This window comes from Lotus japonicus, chromosome 2 (assembly GCF_012489685.1).
Source record: "Lotus japonicus ecotype B-129 chromosome 2, LjGifu_v1.2".
Classification (NCBI taxonomy): domain Eukaryota; kingdom Viridiplantae; phylum Streptophyta; class Magnoliopsida; order Fabales; family Fabaceae; genus Lotus; species Lotus japonicus.
In genome coordinates this window covers 67,003,642-67,020,556 of record NC_080042.1, presented here as the reverse complement: position 1 = coordinate 67,020,556, position 16,915 = coordinate 67,003,642, and the positions used below count along the sequence as shown (strand labels likewise).

At 39.3% G+C, this 16,915-nt stretch overlaps 2 protein-coding genes across 2 annotated transcripts in view; one reads left to right on the top strand and one right to left on the bottom strand.

The window, feature by feature from the left end:
* Positions 1–2,651, top strand: part of LOC130736895 (uncharacterized) — a 31,332-nt gene extending 28,681 nt beyond the window's left edge. Inside the window, exon 3 of the mRNA XM_057588668.1 lies at positions 2,499–2,651. Coding sequence (XP_057444651.1) covers positions 2,499–2,651 — 153 coding nt within the window. The remainder of the gene's footprint in view (positions 1–2,498) is intronic.
* Positions 2,652–5,737: 3,086 nt separating this feature from the next.
* LOC130735574 (uncharacterized) lies at positions 5,738–9,720 on the bottom strand. Its single transcript, XM_057587513.1, has 7 exons — positions 9,578–9,720; positions 9,392–9,478; positions 8,995–9,204; positions 8,513–8,674; positions 8,284–8,337; positions 8,056–8,205; positions 5,738–6,136 (listed from the first exon to the last, which is right to left on the bottom strand). Exons 1-6 carry the CDS (start codon positions 9,692–9,694, stop codon positions 8,167–8,169), a joined length of 669 nt encoding a protein of 222 aa, XP_057443496.1. The 5' UTR covers positions 9,695–9,720; the 3' UTR covers positions 5,738–6,136; positions 8,056–8,166.
* Positions 9,721–16,915: the final 7,195 nt, after the last annotated feature.

Sequence of the window (16,915 nt, the reverse complement as noted above, 5' to 3'; positions counted from 1 at the left end):
GAACATGTGGGAAAGAACTTAAGATTATAACTTAAAAGGAAAAGTCTTACAAGAAAACCAAAGTAAAGAAGAGAGATTAGCCAAGCATGGCAACCTTGAACACAAGCTTGGAAGCCTTCTCTCACTCTCCTAGATGATCCTCTACCTCTAAACTTATGTAAAAATGGAATTGATATCCAAGATCCCAAACGAAAATGACTAAAATCCTATTTATAGGCAAAAATCACGAGGTTGGGCTGCTCAGGCGCCAATTCAGAGCGCCTGAGCGCCAATTCCATGCTGAAAAAGTGCCTCTGGAAGGTAATTGGCGCCTAGGCGCCAATTCAGAGCGCTTGAGCGCCAATTCAAAGCGCATAGGCGCCAATTCCAATTTAAAACCGGGTAGATTATGTGCACTTGCAGAAGAACCAACACTCACAGCTGGATCCGCCCCGACTGGATCAGGGGAAGGAATTGTTTGGTGAGGATTTTCAGAAGGTTGTTGACCAGCGGAAACCCCCTCTGGACTCAGCACCGCCCAAGGGCTTCGGCGTCTCTTCGCCCGCCAGGTGTGGGGTGGACGCTTCGCCAACTGAAGGTTTCTTGCCCATCTTTTTCTCCAGGTGTGGAGGTTTCTCGCCTTTCTTTTTCTTCTTTTTCCCTCTGAATCGGGGTTAACTTTTTTGGATTTCTGGGACCTCTTCGGGGGGGAAGGCGGAGCGACGTCACCATGGGATCTGGGGGCCAGACGTCACCAAGGCGCGTTGTAGGGTGGCCACAGTAAAGTCAATCCCTTCGAGGAGGGTGTGGAGTGTATTTTCACGAGCGGCTTCGAGCAACTGGGAGCATTTAAAGATGGGGAACCCGGCGAGGAAGCCGAGGATGGCTTTGTCTTCATTATTTAGTGATGCATCGGATGGCGGAGGAACGTCGCGGGGCTCCTCGGTCCAATAAAAGGGAAATGAAGCAGTCCCATCCCGGCGTGTGAAAGCTTCAGGATAGGAGGGGTGCACGATTATGCGAAAATATCGGCGCCCGGGCCCCATCTTGATATTGCTCTTATAAGGTTGGAGACGCTGCCGACCCGTTCGGGACTTCAAAGATACCCACCCGGGAGTCTCAGCTTTCAAGGATATTAGCTCCACGTCGTAGAAGTAAAAGAAATATGAGGTTTTCGCTTCAAGGTTGATGGCGTCACATAGAATCTCATAGCATCGAATGAAGGCCTAGGCGTTCAAGTGAAGTTGGCTTGGGGCTACATTAATCTCCCTCAAAACCTGGCAAAGAAAAGGGGAGAAGGGTAGTTTGTGTAAGATCAAGTTTTGATCTAGTAGTACAACTCTATGTTTTGATGATTACAAGTTAACCTTTTGATATGAACAATTGTGGTACTCTAACTTGTTTTTCTGAGTGTGCTATTTACAGGCTCTGACCTCAACTCAATCTCACACAAATCAGAAGCACTGTGTATAAAGAGCAACCCAAGCAACGCTTTCGCATTCACCATGTTCAGTATGAACAGTGGAAAAGCTTCAGAAGTTCTGAAGTTATACAAACTCTGATGTGGACTCAGTCACTAGAAGCTCTGAAGATCCAGAAAGTCTGATAACCAAGAAACACTGAAGGCTCAGATATTCTGATGGTGTAGAAGACTCTGAAGATCCAGAAGCTGAATAGTGGAAACTCTGATGTCCAGAAGCAAGATACTCTGAAGACCATGTTCTTCCCTCTGAGTTCAGAATCAGAAGAAACAATGGTCAGAGGATCTGGGCTTTCCCTCTGACTCTGATCAACCGGCTTCACAAGTTCCAATATGAAGCATTCCCCTGATCAGAAGTCTCCTAGGTTTAAAGGTCAAGTCGCTATCCAAGTACAAAAGCAACTGTACCTTCCTGACGACCTACCTAACAGTCTCAGACACAGCAGAAGTTGGATTTTCCAGAACTGCCCTCCAACGGTAGCATTTCCCATGCAACGCTCAACCCTAATCCTTGGAGTATATAAAGAGGCTGAAGACTGAAAGAAACGGCAAGAAGCATTCACATACGCGCAAGACAAACTTAAATTCTTCTAAGCTTTCTTTCATCTGAAATTCATTGAGTTTACTATTAGCTTTTTAGAAGCAATTCTCTTGTAAACAATTCTTTGATAAACAGTTTGTTTAGTTCCTTTAGGAGATCAAGGTTGATCGGATCCTAGAGAAGACTAAGAGAGTGAATCTTAGTGTGAGCCAAGTCAGTGTAATTGTTAGTCACTTGTAGGTTTCAAGTGCAGTTGTAACTCTTACCTGATTAGTGGATTGCCTTCATTCTAAGAAGGAAGAAATCACCTTAACGGGTGGACTGGAGTAGCTTGAGTGATTTATCAAGTGAACCAGGATAAAATCCTTGTGTGCTTTTCTATCTCTTATCTTTAGCACTTAAGTTCTCGAAAGATTTGTCAAAATCTTTAAGGTGGAAGTTTTATACTGAAAACGTTATTCAAACCCCCCCCCTTTCTACCGTTTTTCATACCTTCAGTTTGATCCCCAGATTAAGAAAGAAGTACTCATAAACATAAAAGAAGTGGGGCTCTTCCGCGCCTTGTTTGAGTGTGCGGCACTTCCAGGGGCGACAGCTGCTCAAGCCCCGGTTGGTGATAAGGACATCTTCGAGAGATTTGCCGTGGCATAACCCTCCGACCCGACGGATTTGTCGGTGGACAACTCAGAGGGTTGGCAGATGGCCTTTAGAATAGGTTCCTGGGTAGCTGACGGAGGGAGGGTGGAAAGGACTTTGTGTCAGAAGGCACTCTTTTCACTTTCATTAAGGGAAAGCCCCCCGGCAGGAAGAGGAGTGGCCGGGGCGCGGGATGTTTAAGCGGGGCTTTGGAGTCGGGAGGATCTTTTGGTGCGGCGTTGAGGAGTCATCTTTTGCGAAAAGGGACTGGGGCGGAAAAGGAGAAGATGCTGGAGTAACACCTTGGGTAACTTTGCGAGATTGTGGAGGGTTTCAAAAGTGGAGTGAGAGAAAGAAGTTGAATTTAAGAGTTATGATAAGAAACGGATTGGGAAATCGTGCCCCATCATGGCAAAGGTGGAATGATTACCTCAGGAGACGTGGCATAGATTTTAGGAAAACGGGGGTACCGCATTAAATGAAAGCTGCAACGGCTGCTACTGATTGGTGGAAGTTCAAAATTGCTAAAGTTATGACGCGACTGGAAAGGACATGTCAAAGGCAGCGGTTGAGATTTTGTGGATTCACAACCCCTGGTGTCACTTCGAGGCACGTGCATACCTATGCTGAGGCGGGCGGATTAAAAGCCGTCGCCACAAGCCTGCTTGTGGACTTGAGTCTCCCGGAAGAAGAGGGCGCGGCTGGAGATCCAAAGTTTTGATTGCAAAGACTTTATTTATCAGGCCATGTTGTCCATTGTTTTTCACTTTTATATTTTAAGTTTTTAAGCTTTAGTCAGTATCCTTAGGGATCTCGCCTTATTTCTTACTTAAAGACACACTCAGCTCTCATGCTTCGAGCTCGGTGTCTTGTGGACTTGTAGACTGGGCGAGACCCCAGGGTCCCTCGCCCAGGGAACCTGGCCTTGGGCGGGGGGCGCGCCGTGACTTTGGGTCGTCCCTCCCGAGGCCCAACTGGCCTATTTGGATAGGATAAAGGCGTCAAAGCCCAACTCTACCTCTATAAATAGGAGGGGAATATCAATTGTAAAGGACTCTTAGCTCATTTGAGTAATAATAGCATTGAAATTCAGTTATATTCTCTCCCCTTAAGCGGTTAGAGCTTCTCTCTCCAAGCGGTTAAAGCTTCTCTCTCTAAGCATTCACATCACTTTCCTCACACTTTGGGTACTACCTTCCCTCTCTATGTTCTAGCATGGAACATCAGCTCATGAAACAAAACGGCCTAAAAGCAACCGTGCTTGGTAACAAAAAAAAAAGGCATTTGTGAACAGTAACAAAGCTTGAAACATAGAAAATATATTTACCTTTTTTGCTGACAAAAAAAAATGACTTGCGTGATGTCGGTTAAGAATATGATGAAATAATAGGTTTGGGTTGTTTCAAAAAAAAAATTCAAAAATTTGTTAGTAACTGATAAGGAAAATGAGCAATTTCAGGAGAATAACAACGAAATAGTTGTATCATCAAAAACTCGTTTATGGCCATCAAACATTCGGAGGCGAAATCAGCAGAGTCAACAATTGTTATTTTTTAATGGGAATAAATGAGGATGTTTTGATTATGGTGACACAAGACTGATGAATTGTGGTGGGGGCTATAATTTGGATTTTTTTATAAGCCAAAATTGTATTTAAAATAAGCATAAGGGGTGCTTAGCCCGAATACAAAAGAGAGTGCCAAAGCACAAGAGAAAGTGCGGCAACAGTTATATAAAGCCGAAGCCAACCACATGATAAGAAAAAGTGAAAAACAAAATATTGCCCAAAATTTATTCAAACCCCCAGGAGATTTACGCATACAATAGAGTATCACAGTATCAAGAACCACTTGAAAGAATACCAGCAAGATTCCCACCACACGCTAAACCAAGTGCATGAATCTTTATGGTCAGGTTTCCTGATCTCTTTCGAATTTCTGTGCAGCAACAATGTAAAGTAAGAGATATGGTGTTTTGGATTGAGAATTAGTGGTCTTGGGATTTTAAATGGACGGAGGAGATAGTGGGGGCTCTTGAGTCTCAACGTGCAGAATTGGTGAGAATTGTTTCCTCATTTTTTCCTATTCAGGGCAAGCGAGACGCGTGGACTTAGGTGAAAGAAGGTTCTAGTCAGTATACTATGAGCTCCGCATACTCTGTGTTTCAGTAATATTAACTAATTACACAAAGAGAACTCAAATACTACTTATTGAAATGTCTCAACACAATTATTTATAATTTTATTATATTTTATAATTAAAAATAATTTTCATATTTACTTAAACTATAATATATTTATAAAATATTAAAGTGAAATGAAAATGAAAATGTTCTATGAAAATGTATTATGTGATTTAGAACAATAATATATACTTCATCAAAACTTTTAATTCAATTAAACTTATATTTTGTTTTTATATTTATTTTCACAATACGATAATCCTGATATAATGAGGAACCTTGCAACATAGATATGAGATCCAACTTGAAGCCTCCAAGATATGCATCTTGGTCTCCTCCTTCCACAGGTCTGTTGAAGGGTAATGTTGACGGAGCTTCAAAAGGGAATCCAAGCCCAAGTAAGGTGGGGGTGTGGTACTCAATGCAAGTAGAAAAATTCTGGGTTTTTCTCCTTGAATTTAGATCATGGTTGGGCATTCAAAGGGAAGGTAAAATCCATCCACACTTCTCTTCCGTCACCAATATCTCTTAAAAAATATCATCCTTGAAAGTGATTCATTGATAGCGGTGAGATGAGTTTCTTCAAAGAAAAAGAGGCATTGGAAACTATTTAATGAGTTGAACTAAATTGATTTTCTGATGAGATAAGTGAAATGTGTGGAGATTAGACACACTTATAGGGAAAGCAACATTGTTGCTAATTTTTTTGGCAAACAAAGGTGGTAATAGATTGGATCTCTTTGGAATTAAAACTGTAACTATAACTCTTCATGAGAGGGATGTTCTCATGAGCTTATTTTCTTGGCATTTGCAAAAAAATTGATTTCTCAATAAAAATCTTTATTTTCACAATATATTGAAGTTCATGCATACTAAATTCCAAGAATCCATAGCATCAATAAACAACCTTTTATTAAATAAAGTTTTAAATATAATCATATACCACATTTTCCACCTGGCCCACCAAAGAGAAAGGCTTGTCGATATAAAGATCCTTCATAACCACGGTACAACACGTCATAACAATTAGGTGTTGTATCACAATTTGACTTCATCTCCTTGGGTTTCACTTCGACTTCATTGTAATTTGAATCGACAATCTCAAGATTTGAAATGAAACCAGAGTTTTTGAATAACTCCTTAGGCAATCTACCACTGCCCATTGGGGGACTAATCATATTGGATGGAGCATAGGTTTCACCGCCATATTTAATTAACGATGAACCCTGACTTAAGTGAGTAAATATTTTTTTAGGCCAGTACCCCAGTGCCACATTGTCTTTCCCACCAATGCACCACCAATTACCTGTGGATTTATCCTATAAATATTCAAGCAGTTAAAAGATAATAAATAAGTTGTCTAAAAATGATATTAGCATTCATATCTAATGAATAAATAAAATATTGTAAAGCACATATAAATCCATAATATAAATTACTAATACCTTAATTTTTATGGCTGTTACAAGTTATTTTATATGTTACTTTCTTAATTATTTCAACTCTATTTAAATTTATAATATACATGTTAGAATAATTATTTTTAATATCAGTTAAGTAAAATATTATTTAATTATAAAATGTGTAAAGTTAGAAATGAAACTTTAAAAATATATAAATATATTGTTTGAAGCTTCAACTGTTTCTCTTATTAATGTATAATTTATTCAATGAAACAGTTAAATTCCAAATTAAATTGTTCAACAATATATTTTTTTTGTAACCACATTGTTTATAGTTATGAAATGAATCTTTATAGCATGCGTTATAGTTAAACAAATGGTACAAGGTTTTTTCGTGAAGGAAAATGCTTATAATATGTAAAACATATATCTTAGAAATTGTAAATCATATCATTTATTTCATAAATAATTCTTACACAAATGATATTTTTTGTGTTTGACAAGATATATCTGCATCCCCATTTTATGTGGGGAAAAACACATCCTATAATTATAAACCAAAAAGAAAGCACTACCATCAGATATCTATGAAAACACAAAATAAAAAATTTGAATTGATATCATCAAATTAACTGATACCCCCCCCCTCCCCCCGCATTCCTTTATAAGTGTCATTCTAGCGAAAATCTATTCAACCAAGATAGTGGGTTATTGAAGTTTTTTTCCCATTCTACCCTCTCACATTCTAATCATGAAGTTATAAAGTTTTCCAACCAAGATAGTGGATAACTAATTTTTTTTTTCCACTCTCTCAAATCATTAAACCATTTATCCTTCTTCCCTCCTAAGTAGCAAATTTTTTTATAAACCCCCTCCAATTCCAACGAAATAAACATTTAACTTCCCTTTTTATAGAATTTTAACTCTTCAATTGATGAATCTTTTCCTTTGACAAAATTTAATGTTAACACCTTTTCTTTGTAACTTTGAAAGGTCTTTTGGGTACTTTCATTGGAATTTAATTTTCACTTACTAGTAAGGGTATAATTGACAAAATGGACCTTAAAACATCAAAACGACAGTTAAATAGGAACAAAAAAATTTCTTCTAAAACGACACTTAAAAAGGAACGGAGGGAGTACTCATTTATGTTCTAAAAAAAATTATACTCATTTATGCATCCAAATAACAAAGATCACCCAAGTTTTTTTTAATGGATTTAGTAAATACAATTATCAAATTCACAGAAAAAAATAGTGTGTTTTATAAGGGGCAGATTAGTTTCATTTACTAATTTATAAAGGTTAGATGATATGTTTTTACATTAAAATTTAAATATAAGTATAATAGTACAGTACTATTACTAAAGTAAAAAATGTGAAAATATGCACCAAATATAATAGTAAAATAAATGAAAAGTAAATTTCACACATCATTAGAAGTTTCATAACTTATATATTTTTTAAATTTAAGAATTGATTAAATTTTTTTAATAAAAAATTAATTTAACAATCTATGTAATTAAACACTTCCATATAAATTTTTCCATTAAAAGTACTAATTTGAAATATTCAAATTTATTCTGTTTATATTTTTTTTAGTTAGAATATTTAAATTATGTACATTTCTCTTTATTAAAATTCATCATTTAATATATTTTAAGTCAAATTTTATTTTATGATTGTAAGTTACTAAGAAATTCTTTTGGCTATGTTGGTGTATAATAACAAGAAATTAAATTTTTGTGTGTACAAAATCGCATAGAAGGTTTTAACTTTCATAAAGGTGAAGATGTTACCAAATTAATACAGTTTTATTTTTTAAAATTTAGTTACCTGTTTGATTTTGACACTCCAAACAAATTTATGTAGCGATCCAATCTTAGAGCTGTACTGAAGGACTCCTCCAAAGCCAGTTCCTCGATGGACTTGCACAAAACCTGGGCATTAGTAATTATAACATCCTGTTTTTTGATAGCCATCTGCCTACATGAATTTATATAGATAAGCATAATCAAATTAAGTAATTAAGAAAAGAGCAGTGCATTAATTTATGAGTCTTACTGTCCAATATGCAGTTATACGTATTTGATGGTCTCCATATAAGCTTGGGTGAACCTTGCATAATAAGAATATTTTACTTAAAAATAGTGTATATAGAGTAAATATAATAAACGAAACAGGAATACAATGGGTTAAATTGGGTCATTTGAAAAATAAAATTGTTCTTCCATTTTTTAATTGTCATGAAACAAAAAAATTATTTGCATAAACAAGATAAAAATTAACTTACATCACTTCCGACTTGTATACTATTGAGTTCTGCTGGTGGACCACTTTGAATCCAAATTCCAGATATGCTGTATTGGTTTTCTTGAAGCGATAAATTATACACGCCGATTCTTGCACTTCCTCCATGAAACATCATATCTTGGGTTGTTTCAAGGGTAGCAAACTTGAGGATTATAAGATATGAAAGCAATGAGATAAACATGTTTTAAATAGATAATAATGTGATTAGTAAATACATAATTAAATGTGAAGTTATCATTATTTAAAATAGTTCTATATTTGACCAATCTATTTGTCTTTTTCTAAAGAAAAAATGTTTTCAATTAAAAATAAAATTTAAGCAAAATAAAATTGAAACTTACAAGGAATAGTAATATTTTATTTATATTTTATTGAATCAAAGTAATGTAACCATATACATATTATGATAACAATTCATCAAATGAAAAGTTTGAAGACCAATTTTTGAATAAACCAACTTACATGATGCCCAGGGTTACTTTCAGAGTATTCATTAAAACCATCAAGTTGCGATTTTGAAGATGACTTGGTAACCATCTTTTGCCTTGTTGTGGTCTTTAAAATAGGCACTTTTCCTGGAGGACATTCTCTGATGAAATTCTGATATTTAATAGCTTTACTGAGGGAACTTGATCTATTTTGCATGGTGGTTCTCAGAAAAGTTGGGAAGAGCTTTGTTATAATGAGAAGAAGATGTTAGATAAAAAATTTAAAGTCTAAATATTAAAAAAAAACGACCTCATAAATTAATAAGATTAGTACCATTATAATTTTCACAAGTATACTTAAATGATGCTTACATTTCTATAAGCAAGTATAAAAAAATCTTTAAAATGACTCAATTAGCAACGATAGTTACCTGGATTTTGTGATTTTTGAGTAAAGGGTGTTGAAAAGCAGGTTGGTTGTACATATCAACACAATCAAAAGAATCATCTATTGAAGGCTGCATTTTTTAACCACGTGTCGTTTAAATAAATTATGGTAGAAAATTAATTAGGTGACAATCAGAGACTTTAGATGATAAAAGTTGAGAGTATAATACCTGCAAGTTTTGGTAGTCATGTGACTGAAGTTGTTTATCTTGGTGGTGTATTCTTCCTCCATTAACTTCATAACACTGGATGCACAAACTAACAATTAAAAAGAGAAGTATTGCCATAATTTTATTGAAGCAAACGAAGTTATTGGAATAATTAGTTAAGTATGAGCTTACATCTATATATATACACACATATAAGTAAAAGTCACTTCAGAAATTGTAAAAAAAAAAAGTCAATTGAGAAAGTATTAAATGCTATATTTAATGTGTTGATATATAAAGATTGTAAAAAAAGAAAATAAAATATATAAAAGTAATATTTTTATATGTTTGTAAAATTTACTTGAGTTTGACATTTATAAATCATTAATGAGTCATTGAAGACACTTTATATTGTACTAGTTATATTTATTAGCTATAAATTGTTCAACTTTAAATATGTATATCAATCTCAGTTGACTATATTTAATCATACTTTGTAGTATTAATTGTATTAACTTTTTAATTGTAAAAAATTTAATCGGTATAAATCACATATACTCCCTCCGTTTCCAAATAACTGCCATAAAGAGAAGATGCACACATATTAAGAAATGTAATTAATATCATTAACTTTTTAAAACTTATCATTTGTTTCCCTATTTTACCCTTTAAAGCAATGTTTAGAAAACCGGACCGCTCATCAAACCGGTGGAGGCACAGGTTCAAGGTTCAAAGGTCGAACCGGGGTCGAACCGATGTCCGACCGTGATAATTTAAATGATACATTACATATATATTAACATAGATAAACTGTGAATAATTAATAATTTATTAATAGTATATCATAAAATTTTATTTACTAAATATAAAAATAAAGAATATAATATTACATTTACATTATTACTTAGTCCTTGAATGATAGCTCAAGTTGCAAGAGTTGGAGACATATGAGTTGATGAAGTAAAAACCAGAGATCAAACATTAGAAGAAGAATTTAAATGTTTTTTGATGTAAAAAATTAAATTATTACTTAAACTAGTGATTTTTTACCCGCGCGTTGCACGGGGAATATGTCTATTGTATTTGATACATCGATTCATATTTTAAATTATAAATATTTAAGCATATTAGTTCAATCATCAAGGTTTTCGTGCTATGGAACATTCCGGTGATCCACCGGGGAGTACGAAGGATGTCGGAGTTACACTGGCCCATGAACCGGAAACAGCGTCAACTGTGCGAATGTCACGAAGGGTGATCTCCTACAAAGATGTATGTCTAGGAGTCAACGGGGGAGATGAGCCAGAGGACGAGGAGGTTCCCATGGAGGGTTTTGAGCCTGAGTCTGAAGGTGACGAGATGGAGGGTGAGGATGATGGTGCTGGACATAGTAATCCACTATGCCCGGTCATCAAAATCTCTAAAGAGAAACGAGAAGAGCTACGCCGCCCATGGAGAAATTCCATCATTGTCAAGCTGCTGGGGAAGAGGATAGGCCTCAACCTGCTTAAGGATCGACTGGGTAAACTGTGGCAGCCTTCTGGGGAAATGGAAGTCATTGACCTAGACTTTGATTTCTTTGTTGTTCGCTTCGCTCATAGGATTGATTATGCTCATGTGTTTTCTGGGGGCCCTTGGGTCATTATGGGTCACTATCTTGTGGTGCAACAATGGCGTCCCATGTTTATCCCTTCCAAAGGTGAACTTACTAGGGTTGCGGTTTGGTTCAGAGTCCCAGGGTTCCCAGTGGAATGTTACGATCAAGAGGTGCTCCATGAGATTGGGAAGAGCGTGGGAAGGTTTGTCAAAGTGGATGACTATACATGGAAGACCATGGCAAGAAAGGGTCAACCTGGACAGATTTCAGAACGAGCCAAATTTGCCAGGATCTGTGTCGAGGTCGATCTCCGGAAGACACTTGTGTCCAGGTTTGTCTTTGAAGGAGAAGAGTTCAAAATAGAATATGAAGGGTTGGACTTGATCTGTTTCGCGTGTGGAAAATTTGGCCATAAGAAAGAAGCCTGCCCTAGTAAAGTATCAGGAGAGCTTATCCAGGATGCTTCGATGCCCACACTCCAACCGGGGGCTACGACTACACACCAGGAGGAGGACTTTGGGCCATGGATGATCGCCAAACGGCCAGCCAGAGTTAACTCCGGAAACCAAGGTGGGAAAGGCGTTCCTCTGCGGGCTTCCGGCGGGAGGAACGGCGGCTCGCGTTTCACAGTCCTAGACAACATGGTGGTTGACGCGGCCAACGTGGGAAACGGAAATCCTATAATCAAGGATCCAATCCCCATGGATCGCGGTCAAATCCCAAAAACATCTCCCAATCCTAACGAATGGAATATTCCTGCAGTTAATGAGGCGATTAGTCAGCAACAGGTGGCCCCCACTTCTTCTGGAAGCACTATTTTACTGAATAACGGAAATCAAGGGGAGATTGGTACCTCGTTGACTTCCTCTGAGGTAGCAATCATTGCTAGGCCAACTATTCAGGAGAATGATCAAGGGTCAGATTCTGTCTCCAGTCATAATGATGTTTCTGCTAATAAACCCAGGGCTGACGTCACTCAAGAGACCTCAACGCCGCCACCTCACCAGGTCAAGGTGGGGCTCGTTTCTGTTAAAAATGTAAAGAACAAAGCTCGCAATTTGCAAGGAGATCCCACAAGGGGGCATGGCGGCAATATGCATGGAAATAATTCCTTTTCCAAGCATTCTCCAGGAGGGAAGCATAGCTCATTCCACATGGAACGTGATAGGAGCATGTCTCCTAGGCAGCACCGGGACTCTTAGCAGTTTCGTTTACCACTTATCCAAATTGGTGTTTGATGATGTACAACATCCTCAGCTGGAATATAAGGGGTGCTGCTGCCAAGGGAGTGCCCCTTCTTCTCAAGGATCTTGGTTTTAGACATCATGTTTCTTGTATGGCTATTTTTGAGCCAAGAGTCAGTGCTTCTAAGCTACCTCTAATCATGAAAACCGTGGGTTTCGATGAGTTTTTTGTTGTTGAAGCGGAAGGCTTCTCTGGTGGGATTTGGTTGTTGTGGTCAAAACAACTTGGTTCAGTGGAGATTCTGTCTTCCCACCGTCAGTTCATTCATGTGCGAATCACTCCGTCCAATAACCTACCGAGCCTTCAGGTTACCTTCGTGTATGGTAGCCCTAATGTCTCTATTCGTAATTTGCTTTGGAGGGAACTTCGCCTTATTGCCTCTTCCATGTCCGTACCCTGGATAGTCATGGGAGACTGTAACGCCTATCTTCATGCCTCAGACAAGGTGGGAGGGGGACCCCCTCATACTATGGCCATGGGCAAGTTCAGAGAATGTATTAGTGACTGTGCTTTATCTGACCTTGGTTTCAAAGGGCCTCCTTTCACTTGGGAGGGTCGCGGAGTCAAGGAGCGCATCGATTGGGTGCTGGGAAACGATAGATGCTTTGTCTCCTTTCCGGAGGCCTCCGTCTTCCATCTCCCTCGCTTGAAATCCGATCATAAGCCTCTTCTCCTCCAATTGGGAGCTAGAATAATGGATACTTCCCAACGTCCCTTCCGGTTTCTGGTAGCCTGGCTAACGCACTCAGACTTCCCGCGTCTGGTTCGTGAGTCTTGGCACGGGAATGGATCTTGGACTACGGCTTCAGAGTCTTTCAGGACAGAGGCAGAGTGTTGGAATCATCAAGTCTTTGGAGAAATTGGCAGGAAAAAACGCAAGCTAATGCGTAGACTCGAAGGCATTAATACTAGACTGCGTATGGCTCATATCCCATATCTGGAGAAATTGCAAAAGAAGCTTTGGAGTGAGTACCAATCAGTGTTAATTCAGGAAGAGTTACTTTGGCGCCAGAAGTCCCGCGTTAACTGGCTCAATCATGGAGACAAGAATACTAGGTTCTTCCACACCGCTACCATGGTGCGCCGCAAGCGTAATAAGATCGAGGCTTTGGATAATGAGGAGGGGAGGAGCATCACAGATCCGGAGCAGTTGAGGGCCATGGTTCGTGAGTTCTTCAAGAACCTCTACACGAGGACTAATACCAGCTCTCCCTATCATGTGAGAGATGCCTTTCCCACCTTGCCTAGGGAGGTCCTTGAGAATATCATGCGTCCTCTTGAACCAGATGAGATTAAAGCTTCGGTCTTTAGCATGGGAGCTATGAAGGCCCCGGGCCCGGATGGCCTTAACCCTCTTTTCTTCCAATCTCAGTGGGATATTGTTGGGCTCTCAGTTATTCAGTTTCTTCAAGATTGCATACAACATCCAAATAAGATCAGGGAGATTAATGATACCCTCATTGTATTAATCCCCAAGATTGAGAAACCTCACCTTATTTCTCAATATAGACCCATTGGTCTTTGTAATGTGATTTACAAAACCTTGACCAAGACTATAGCTAATCGGTTGAAAGAGTCTCTTGGAGATTTAATCTCCCCGAATCAATGTAGCTTTATCCCGGGAAGGCAAAGATCTGACAACATTGTTATTGCCCAGGAAGTCTTCCATTCTATGCGTTCGTTGAATCGAAGAAAGGGGTGGGTAGCTATAAAAATAGACTTGGAGAAAGCCTATGATCGACTGGACTGGAATTTTTTAAAAGATGAGCAATGATTTTTGCGATCTAATCATAAACTGTGTGTCTCTTAGCTCTTTTCAGGTTTTGTTTAATGGAAGTAAGACTGAGAAGTTTTCTCCTACTCGGGGAATCCGCCAAGGCGACCCACTTTCCCCATACCTCTTTGTTCTTTGTATGGAGCGGTTGGCGCACCAAATTCAACGGGAGGTGGATAACTTTCGGTGGTCACCCATTTAACTTTCAAGGAATGGCCCCCCTATCACGCACCTTTTCTTCGCGGATGATCTTCTTCTCTTTGGGGAAGCTTCTGTCTCTCAGATGCATATTATGATGAAGTGCTTGGATGATTTTTGCTCCGCGTCCGGCCAAAAGGTTAGCAAGCAGAAGTCTCGCCTTCTAATCTCGAAGAATGTCCCTAGACAGTTGGCCCACGATATTACCAGCACTGCTGGTATTAGGCTCACATCCAACCTAGGCCAATATCTTGGTGTGCCTTTACTTCATAAGGCTCCTACAAGGGCTACTTATGAGTTCATCTTGGAACGAACTCAGAAGAGGTTAACTTCTTGGAAGGCTTCTACTCTTAGTCTTGCGGGGAGAGTGACCTTGGCAAAATCTGTAGTGGCGGCGCTACCATCCTATTGTATGCAAACAATGCTAATTCCTAAAGGAGTTTGTGACAAGCTGGATCAGCTGCAAAGGAGGTTTGTTTGGGGATCCGATAATGGCTCGAGGAGAGTGAGCCAAGTAAATTGGGACACCATATGTAGCCCCAAGTCTCAGGGGGGTCTCGGATTCCGGCTTATTTCTGATTTCAACCAAGCCATGCTCATGAAAATTGGATGGGGTCTCATTCACCAGCGCAACTCACTATGGGTTCGCGCCTTGAGGGGTAAATATGGTTGTGGGGATAGTATCATGCCTACTGTTAAGCGGTGCAGCAGAGAATCGTTAATCTGGCGTGGAATTCGCACAACATGGGATAAACTGGTTACTGGTTGCAGATGGCAGGTTGGTGATGGCGTAAGTATTCGGTTTTGGCAGGACAACTGGATCATGTCTGGCCATGTCCTCCTCTCGCTGGCTTCTGGAACCATTCCTCAGGAAGAGTTAGAGCTTTCACTCTCACACTTCTACGATCTAGGGAGGGGTTGGAAGACTGAAAGATTCGCTAACTTTCTCCCGGACCATATTGTGCAAGAGATTACTTCATTGCATGACATTCGTTATGACGCAGGCCCTGATGAGATTTTCTGGTCTGGAACTTCGTCTGGAATTTTTACAACCAAGTCAGCTTATGAAGCCATCACCGAGCTCCAATCCCACACACATGATGAATCCCTGTGGAAGGCTGTGTGGAGAGTCAAGGGTCCCCAACGCATTCGCGTGTTTTTGTGGAAGCTGTTCAATGGAGGGGTCCTCACGAATGGGGTACGTGTGAGGAGACATATGGGGGATTGTGACCTCTGCCCACTTTGCCTCACATCCACAGAAGATTACACTCACCTGTTCCGCGACTGTAGCGTCATATCTCCCTTCTGGTATTCAGTTTGGCAAGGGAGAGGCTTGGAAGCGTTCTTTGGTGCTAACTGGGAAACTTGGCTATCAGGAAATATCATGGGTCAGTTTCAGGGCAACAGGAATGTAGACTGGCCACGGTTCTTTGCCTCCACGCTCTCTGTAATTTGGTGTATGCGGAATGATTGGGTGTTCAACCATATCCAGTTTAGTTGCTCTCGCATATGGTCCCTCCTGAAATCCCTGGGCATGGAGGTCCAGTCTGTCTCCTCCGCGTTGAGCCCACCGCTAAGGAGCGTTCAAGGGCAACCTCCTGGAATCTTCGACTGTTCTCCCTCTCAGCCTCGTGCCACCGGTTGGATCAGGCCAGATGCGGGCTGGGTGAAAGTTAATGTTGATGGAGCAGTTAGCTCCTCTTTTACCTCCAGTTGTGGGGGAGTGATTCGGGATTCTGAAGGCAGGTGGTTGAAGGGCTTCACCAGAAACCTTGGAGTGTTGTCATCGTCGAATGTCTTCTTTACTGAGCTAATGGCCGTGGTCACAACGGTAGAGTTCGTGATGAACCTGGACCTAACGCAGGTGATAATCGAATCCGATTCGTTGGAGGTAGTGAACCTACTGTGCTCTCAGAATGTGGATGCCCATCGCTATGCACGTATTGCTGGTGACGTTCTCCAGCTTCAAGGGGCTCACGGTTCACTTCTTTTCCAACATGCGTCAAGGGAGTCCAATTCATTGGCGGATTACATAGCCAAAGTCGGGCTGGACCTCCATTATGGAGTGCACAGTTTTGATAGTCCGTTTGGGGAATGCCACGCTCTTCTTGCTCAGGATAGGGACATTGGTCCAAGTTCTTCTTCATCGTTGAGTTAGTTTTTCGTTTGGGGTTTTCCCCTCCTTGTAACCAAAAAAAAAAAATTATAAATATTTAAGATGCTAAGAATATAAGAATAATCATAATAAAGATGTAGATATTTAAAAAGCACAAATTTTGAAAAACACTGAAGTTAATAAACCAAAAGCTTTAATTTTTGCATACGTGAGGTATAACTGAATTTTATTTGTGAAGATGTATACTCGTGTTGCATAAAAGGTAATGTTTTTGTGTTTTGGATATATAACAATACATAAATATTTAATTATTTTTTAAATTATTAAAAATACACTAAAGTTATAGAAAATGAATTTTATTTTTGTTAACTCGTACAAATTTTCATTTTCATGTAAAATGTTTCTTCCCGTGAGATCTCATAACTCTAA